This window comes from Glycine max, chromosome 7, assembly GCF_000004515.6.
Source record: "Glycine max cultivar Williams 82 chromosome 7, Glycine_max_v4.0, whole genome shotgun sequence".
In the NCBI taxonomy this organism is placed as follows: Eukaryota; Viridiplantae; Streptophyta; class Magnoliopsida; order Fabales; family Fabaceae; genus Glycine; species Glycine max.
This window is the reverse complement of record NC_038243.2, coordinates 40,776,693-40,785,725: the sequence shown is the minus strand read 5'-3', so window position 1 is coordinate 40,785,725 and position 9,033 is coordinate 40,776,693. Positions and strand designations below refer to the sequence as shown.

Genomic DNA, 9,033 nt, shown 5'->3' with positions numbered 1-9,033 from the left:
GGCATTTTGCATTGCATGAATTGCATTAAGCAAAAACAACAAGCCATTCAGAGAAAACACCTCACCTTCCATCCTAGTTTCATGGGCCCCACTTGTTTTCTATAATAATCTCTGTTTAGAATGACAGTTTTCTTAAATAAATATCATTACGCTGATTAATAAGTCATTATAGAGTCCTAACAACTAGCCTAGAAAAGATTGAATATTGGTCAAGTTTGTTGTGCCCGTTGCTGTTGGAGAAATACAGACATGTTGACAAATTTATTCTATTTATATTTTTCTACCCCATATTATTACTATTAAAACAATACCATTATTATTATTTTTATCGTCAGATGAATCAACTAGTGTGACATTATTGTAGTTTTGAATATGTAATTGAAAAGAAGAATTTTATTATTTATAATAATCATATTCAACTTGAATAATATTATTTTTAATAAAAAATATTAATAGGTCAGATAAAAAATATTATTATTTTTGTCATCTAAATGGTATATATTTATCATTGGAAATAATTAAATAATATTATTATTATAGTGTGTGTTTGATTTTACCTTGTCTTAAAAGTGAATCACTTTTATTTTTATGTTTAGTGCAAAGCAATGCTAGACTAATTTAATTTTATCACGAACTCATCATGGTTTTAGTTGCCTATGGCCCAAACCAAACATCCTTTATACGCATGATTTGAATAAATCTCTCCTAAATATTAATAGAATTGTAAGTGCATGACTTGAATCCAAAACGGTATATTAAGCTAAAATAATTTTAGGTCAATAAATTCATATGATTGATAAAATAATATTTATTTATTTTTACTATAACTAAGACAATAATGATAATAGCTCCAATAGCAAATTTACTACTCATATATTATTTGCTAACATCAATGTCAATTATTGTTATTAAATAAAAGTTGTGTAATGGCATTTTCCGTTACATTTTAATAATGCTTGATTATCTGTACCAAAAAGCAAGGAGGGTGGAGAGAATCTAGAAATGGGCATTTGTTTTTATTTTTTTATATCCTCAAAAAGACCGAAATAAATAAATTAAACATTTATTTAATTTTTGTTTTATAAAAATGGAAAAGAAAGAGAGAGAGGAGTGTAGAAAAAGCAGAGAATATAAAGAGACCGGATGTTGACAAATTTCATGTCACTGTTCTTAGAACGTCGTTTGTTTGTGTGAAGATTTCTTATCTGGGATCTCTCTCATCTTCCCAAATTCTTCCTTTTATTTTTTTTTTAATTTTCTTCTTTCTCTCTCTAAACAAAAAAAAAAGCTTATATTGTTCTTCTCTTTATGCGAGAGAGAAGGACGAACAAGAGTGGCCCCAGTAGATCGAAATCGACGATCTAAGCTTCTTCAATGTTGTTGCAGCAACACCCACTTCGTTGTTTCTCCTACAATTCTTGGTTTTAGCTATCCTTTTGTTTTTTTGCTTAGTGAGAGAGTCAAACACTGAATTTTTTTCTTCTGATGATGATGATGTTGAATGGTGGAAAATCCATGGTGGATTCTTAAGAGCACGTGATGAGAGGATGTGGGTTTAAGGTAAGTTTTGCAATACTTTTCTGAATTGTGCTTATTTATCGTAATTTTTATGGTTTGGTAAATTTGGTGTTTTGTTTTTATTATTCTAGAGCTAGTGGATTGAGTTATGAGTGTGATGAAAATGAAATTCTGGGTTCCTATTGTTTCGGGGGTAATTTAGCTTGGAGTTAATTTTGTTTTCTTTTTCGTTTATTTATTTTGCTGTGTATGTGTAGCTGTAATATTCTGATATTTTCTTTTAGTGTATTTAATTCTTCTCATTAGAAGATAATATCCGTTGGTTTGATAATTGTCGTATAGGATCTGCTTAGTTCGAATTTGTCATTCATTTAGGTTCTCCCCCTATTGTATTTTCGAGTGTGTTTTTAATCTCACTGTCTATGAAACGAAGACCAAAAATTGTTGTATTCCTCTAATTGAATTGAGATGATTATGGATAGAATTAAGGTTTTTCTGTTGCTTTTATTTTTTTGATTAGTTACTTTTATGGATATAATCGAGATTTTCTGTTACTTTTATTTGTCCTTCTTTCTTTTTACTCAACATTTGAGTTAAGGACATAAGTTCCCTAGTGTCAAGGATGAGTTTTGCTGCTTAGTTTAAAGCTACTTCACTTCACTTCTCCATAGATTCTTTTTATTACAGTGATGAGCCTATGTGTACCTATCAAAGTTGAAAGCTAATAATTATTTCACTGAAAATTTTGGAATTACTCAGTCCTGGGATTATTGAAGGAAAATGAGTGGGTTTTAATACATTTGAACGCATAAATAAGTCTTGTATTATTTATGAAAGCATACAAGCATACAGATTGCTCATATGGTTGTGGTACTTTAATGAGTCTTTGCCGTGATAGTTAAATTATGAATGTGTTCTTTGTCCATTTTCTAATGTGGTTACTTCTTACTATTGCTGTGGTGTGATAAGTCGGATTCAAATCTTTTGCCTTCCATCAAAATACTTAGAACTATGCAAAAAAAAAAAAAAAACCCTGTCATTGTTGGTAATTTTAGCTTAGTCGTTGGTATTTTATGGGGAAATTGGAAAATGGGACAAAAGATTTGATTCTGGATAAGTCATGGGCATACAAGTGCTGCTTGCTCAACTGTCAGAAGTGATCACTGATATTCTTGGTTGAAGTTATCAACAAAAAAAATATTGACATATTAGAAGGGTATTTCTACCCTTATCATATTTCAATATTTTAGGGAAGTCTTTGCTTGTTATGGTAGTCTAAAGTAGGTTGTGTTTGTCTAGGTCAAGGTATTGCCACATTTTTATGCAGTATTCTATCGATAATCCCGAACACAGGAGTTGTTATTTTAATTGGTAGTTAATGTAGTTATGGCTTTTGAAAATTAACATATGTGATAATTGGTATGAGCTACATTATGCACGGATATTTTAAGCCGCTACAGATGTTTTCTACCTGCCATAAGTAGTCCTTTGGTTTAGGATTTCACGAGTTGATGTTGTAGCTAGTAAATATTTTCATCTTTTTTTTCGCCTTCTGGTTAAGTGACTTTTTTCACCATGGTTGATCTATTGAAGTTAAATGCTTGTTCTGATGTGATGAACTTAGCTTAATCTAGCAGCAGGTACCATTTGCATCTGGTTTGCAAATCTAACATGGAAATTCTGTTTCTAATTAAATCCTTTCTCAAATACATGTTGCTTTCCTGCAGATTTTATGGTAATCCACATTTTCTTTCTAGATAAAAGCTGATTTATGGAGTTGAAAGGAGTAGTAACTAGATTCAAGTTGTACACCACATAACTTGGGTGCAATGTCTTTATTGTCATGCATTTTGAAGGCTTTAAAGTGGTATTGCACATGTGAACTGGGAGTTATAACACTGTGGTCAACTAAAACTACAACTTCACATGTTTCGAGTTAAAAAGTAAAGCATTTATACTTGCTTCTTTACATATGCAAGGGCTGGAGTGAAGAGGTCGAAAATTTATTACTAGAAGATTTTTTATATAAAATCAGTTGGGGGGAGAAAACAAGCAAGAGTTCAAGAGCCAAGGGGAAATATGTGACTGCTAGGAGATGATGGCAACATTGGTTCTTTAGTGAGCATTTTTGTTTTTCAATTGAATACAATAGTTATTACTTAAGATTAAGATGCAAAGGATTCATAGAAAGTGTATAAGATTTATCTACTAAGGTTTTTAATGGTATTGTAATGATAGACTTTTCAAATGCCTTTTTTTTCATTATATGAAGCGGACTAACAAAAGTAGCATGGCTTTGGAGGTGTTTTCCTTTTGGTCTTTGATTAATTACTAATCTATTTAACTTTTTTTCTTCTCCAAATAAAATTGATTGCTAAAATGTTAATCTACTTGTGGAAAAATAACTTTACAAATTTACTTAAATACTCTTTAAACATACTAAAGTTGTGCAGATTCTAAATTAAAATTGAAGATTTAATTTCATTCATTGTACACATTGATCAATGTGTTTTAAAGGAAGTGAGTCTTCTTAATCAATACTACTACTTCTTTTTTACCGAGAAGTTCCCTTAATCATTCATGTAAATTTAATGGATAAATTAAGAAAAAGAAAAACTGAAAAATTCTTGATATGCAAGTATCTTTGCTAGCACAGTATATGTCATGTCAATAAATCTGGGTTTGAGTCATGAGGCATCCAACTATTTGGCTGCTTGTATGGATTGTGTTTGACTATTTGTGGTATTTGACATCATACAATATATGGAATGTTAACCAAAGTGCATACATTCTTAATGAGTTTGAAATAAATTAAGATATTGTATGGATTGTGATAATCTTGGGTTGAACTGGAAGCTATGTATCAGATAATTCATGATGGTAAAACTCATGTAAATATAACTGTTCAATTTTCAGGGATGGGAACCAAAGTTCAGACTCTGCCAGGATATTATTCAATGAGAGATCTTAATGAGGAATCCAGTAGTTGCGGCTGGCACCTATATTATGGAGATAAAACACTGGCAAATGGGCAGTACTATCATAGTTATCTGTCAAGTGGTGCTGCGGATGCATGTTCAGCACATGATAAGGATAATTTGAAGCAGACGATGCTTGAGCATGAGGCCATATTTAAAAATCAGGTATGAAAGTTTTAGCTCTTTTTACCCCTTGGCCTCAAGCTTAAATAATATCAATGAGGAAGTTTTGGGGTGTTAAAGGATTAAGTGTAGTATTGGTTCATTAAAAAATAAAAGTGGTGAGGCTTTTTGGATTGTGAATTTTGATTTTCTGTGCTTCTCCAGAGTTAAATAGATTAGTAACACATGTTATCAACACTAGTTTGTTGCAAAATTGACTTTCAATCAATTTTATATTTAGGTTTTTCTTGAGTGGTGGTAATTTTCAGCTTAATTTATTTATGAACCCTATGATTAGTGAACCTTTTGATATATTTATATTATGTATTTAATCAGGTCTTTGAACTTCACCGCTTATACAGAGTACAAAGGGATTTGATGGATGAAGTTAAAATGAAAGATTTACACAGAAACCATATATCTGTTGAGACATCATTTTCCACAGGTCCCTTGGCATCTCAGTTGACATCTGAAGATGGTAAAAAATGGCATGTTCCTGGATTTCCAATAGTTGGAAGTTCTACTTGTGCTAGACCATCTATTTCAGGCGTTGAGGGCATTCATTCTCCTTTGAGTTCTAATAAAGGAATCAGCAAGCAAGCTGTTCTGTTCCCATCCCCAAATGGGAGTAGTAGCCCGAAAGATGTTGAGATACTAGGGTTCAGACCCTCAAAGGTGAGGAGAAAAATGTTTGACCTTCACCTCCCTGCTTATGAGTACATTGACACTGAAGAAAATGAAAAGCCTGGTGACGAAAAGATTAGTGCCACAACAAATTTTCTTTCTGATAGAAATTATAAACATGAAAAGGGAGCCAATATGAACCTTTTTAGTGGCAATGGTGGCAAGACTGCAGGCCAGGAAGACATTTCAAGATCTAAGCAGTCTTTAAGAAGCGGAAATGGTTTGGCAGACTTAAATGAACCTGTTCATGTGGAAGAAACAAATGATGTTGCATACGTTTCTCCTCAGAACCATAATTCCTATCAAGGGGGAACTGAATGCTCTGATCTATCTGCCAAACAGAAGTCGAGGTTCTTTGGTTTGTCCAAGGAAGATTTACTGAACTCGCATCATGGAACTGAAAGTTGGGCTCGAAATAATGGATATTTGGATAATGACAGGAATCGAAAAATGTGGATTTCTTCAATAGAGTCAGGTTAGATTTCTTATTGAGCTGTTTGCTTCAAATTTACATTTTGAACCTGCCTCTCCTATCTGATACATGTCAAAGACAAACATTAGCTAAATTGGCATGTGTTTGTGGTGATTTTGTTAAAATAAGCTGATAAAATACATATATTTTTTAATATTAGTGAATTGGATATTTTTGCTCCAAGTAGAATTTTGCTAATTATATAGAAAACATTGTATTCATATATCTATTTCTTTTAGACCAAATCTTCCTTTTCAATTATGTGGCAGTAAACAAGTACTAATATTGATGTGATATATGATAAATTGTGCCATAAAATTAAGTTTTTAATGATGGCAGGGCAAGCTAAAAGCAATCCAAAACCCATTCCTCAACTCCTCAAACAAGATCAATCACTTTTATCTTCCCAATCAATGCAAGATGAACTCGGTAAATCTCATGAGCCTAGATCTGATTGTCGAACTAATCGAAGCAAGACTGATTTGTTGAGGGAAAAGATGCCTAGTGGTTTAGATATCAGTGAAAGAAATCATGAATACTCTGCTAATAAGCTTTCAGAGTCTGTTGCATCATCACATAGGCATGGTCTCTTTGCAATTGCTCCTTCCTCAGATTTAGCTAGATCTTGGTCTCACTTATCTTGGGACATGGCAAGTAGTACCCTAAACCAAAAGTTGATATCTGTACAGACACCTCCATCTCGATGTGTTAATGCATCTGGTTCCTTGAGTAGGAGTTCCCAGTCACATCAGAGTAATGGGATGTTGGGAGATAGTTGGCCTCTAAATATCAATTCAAAGATTAATCCCGGTTTTCTATGTGAGGCATCTGGGAAAAATGGATTTTACCCCAGGACTTTATCTGGGTCCAAGGAGCTGTCAGTGAACATCTCTTCAATTAGCTATCTCAACCATGATAGTGATTGCAAGAAATTTCCTGAACACTTCAACAATGGTCCAGCAAACTGCTACAAGAGTTCAAATTTGAATTCAAATGGCAATGACATGAAGTCTGCAAAAAATATTAACTTGAATGGGATACTTTCTAATGCTTCATCCAACACCTTAGTTTCCCAGTCAGGTCTTGGAATCATGGATGGAGAACAGAAGCATGAGGAGCAGCTTGCAGTGTTGCCTTGGCTTAGACCCAAGACAACATGTAAGAATGTGGCACAAAATGCTGGAGGTTTAAATGTTTTCCAACTTGCTTCTTCATCTAACAAAGATGAATCTGGAAAGGGGTCTAATGGAAAATTTATTCACAATGTAACTACAGGTTTGTGTTCAAATGATTTAGAGCCAAAGAGGAGAGAAGTTAGTGACAGCTCTAGTAAAAGGAAAATTCTTGGGGTTCCCATATTTGACATATCTCATATTTCTGCTAAGGAGTCATCTTCATTCACCTCTTCGTCTGTGTCAGTTCCTAATCCATCTGATGTAGAATTAGTGGAAAATAACCAGAGAAAACATATACTTGATATTAACTTGCCTTGTGATGCTTCTGTTCCTGAGTTTGACGAACAAGCTGTAGCTCAAGTTATTGTTTGTGAGACAGGATCATCCACAACAAAAGCCAACTCTAGAAAGCAGATTGATCTGAACTTGTGTATGAATGAGGATGAAGCATTTGTGACAAATATTCCAGCAACCAACTTAGAAACGAAGGCAGAAATAGATCTTGAAGTCCCTGCTGTTCCTGAGGCAGAGGAGGATGCCATTCCTGAAGAAAAGAAGCTTGAAACTCCTCTAGTATCACCACTTGGCCCACAAGACACAGTTGAAAAGCTGCAGGATGAGCTTATGAGGCATGCAGCAGAGGCAATTGTTGTTTTGTCATCTTCTTGCTGCCAGCAAGTTGATGATGTGATCAGCAGTCCATCAGAAGGCCCAGTGGTGGACTCTCTAAGTTGGTTTGTGGATATAGTTTCCTCGTGTGTGGATGATCTACAGAAGAAGAGTGATAATTCAAGGGAAAAAGATGGTGAGGATAATGAGGAATCTTCCTCAGATGGAATGGACTACTTTGAATCAATGACATTGAAACTGACAGAGACCAAGGAAGAAGACTACATGCCCCAGCCCCTTGTTCCAGAAAACTTCAAAGTGGAAGAAACTGGAACAACCTCGTTACCTACTCGGACACGAAGGGGGCCAGCTAGGAGAGGGAGGCAGCGAAGCGACTTCCAAAGGGATATCCTTCCAGGCCTTGCATCTTTATCGAGGCATGAAGTAACAGAAGATCTCCAAACATTTGGAGGACTCATGAAAGCAACAGGTCATACATGGAATTCAGGATTAAACAGGAGAAGTGGATGTGGTAGGGGTAGACGGCGGTCACAGCCACAGGTTACCCCAACTCCTCCCCCTCCTCCAGTGGCAAACATTGAAACAAACACCCCACTTATTCAGCAGCTTAATAACATTGAAGTGGTGGGATTGGAAGATAGAAGCCTAACAGGTTGGGGCAAGACAACCAGAAGGCCCCGTAGACAAAGGTTCCCTGCAGGTAATCCTCCATCAATCCGGTTAATCTGATCACTGTAAGAGGCTTAAATTTGTAGATGAGAATTTATAGAGGGTAAGTACAAAGCAGGTCCATTTCAATATTGTTGGAACACATGATGTTCATCTCAAGCATGGCGATTTCTCTTGTAAAAATTTCTTCAAACCCGAATTTGGGTATATGTTTGATTTTCAGTCAGTCTTTGGTCCATACCAACTTAAATAAATAATGTCGCATGATTTCTTCTTGGTTGACTCTTTTAAGAACTGTTGAGAAGAGATATATACAGTTTGTGCACTCTCACTGTCTTGGATTCTTGCTAGTGATTTTTTCGTTACACTGCATATTCGGCTGCATGCTTAAGTGAATTGGGCCTCCATCAAATAGGACTTTTAGCTAATGACATGGTCGTAGATTTGTTAATTTTTGTTGTGGATATTTATGGTGAGATTGTTCTCCTCAATCACAGTTCTTCGGTAGTGTAATCAAAGATTTTCCAGTTTTGTAGTTATAAAGGAAGCAAAGATGTTCGGTATATATAATTTTTCTATTAAATTGTAATCCCCCCTACTATATACTGGTGGATTCTTTTGTTTTTCAGCAGAAAAGAAAAATCTATAGATTTAATTTTTTGGAAGTTAGCTGAGAGGGGAAAATCAACAAAATGAGGTAAAATATTACAAGAGAATTTTTGTTGTATTTGTAATTCTTCCTGTC

General features: G+C 34.6%; 1 protein-coding gene across 2 annotated transcripts; it reads left to right on the top strand.

Moving 5' to 3' along the window:
- Positions 1 to 1,149: 1,149 nt before the first annotated feature.
- On the top strand, positions 1,150 to 8,619 carry LOC102665797 (uncharacterized). 2 transcript variants are annotated; one of them, XM_014778192.3, is made up of 5 exons: positions 1,150 to 1,560; positions 3,498 to 3,636; positions 4,435 to 4,661; positions 4,995 to 5,817; positions 6,154 to 8,619. In XM_014778192.3, the coding sequence occupies exons 3-5, from the start codon at positions 4,437 to 4,439 to the stop codon at positions 8,346 to 8,348; spliced, it is 3,243 nt and encodes a 1,080-aa protein (XP_014633678.1). In that variant the 5' UTR covers positions 1,150 to 1,560; positions 3,498 to 3,636; positions 4,435 to 4,436; the 3' UTR covers positions 8,349 to 8,619. The 2 variants fall into 2 exon arrangements, with proteins under 2 accessions (XP_014633678.1, XP_006583955.1); XM_006583892.4 differs by lacking the exon at positions 3,498 to 3,636 and having other exon boundaries at positions 1,151 to 1,560.
- Positions 8,620 to 9,033: the final 414 nt, after the last annotated feature.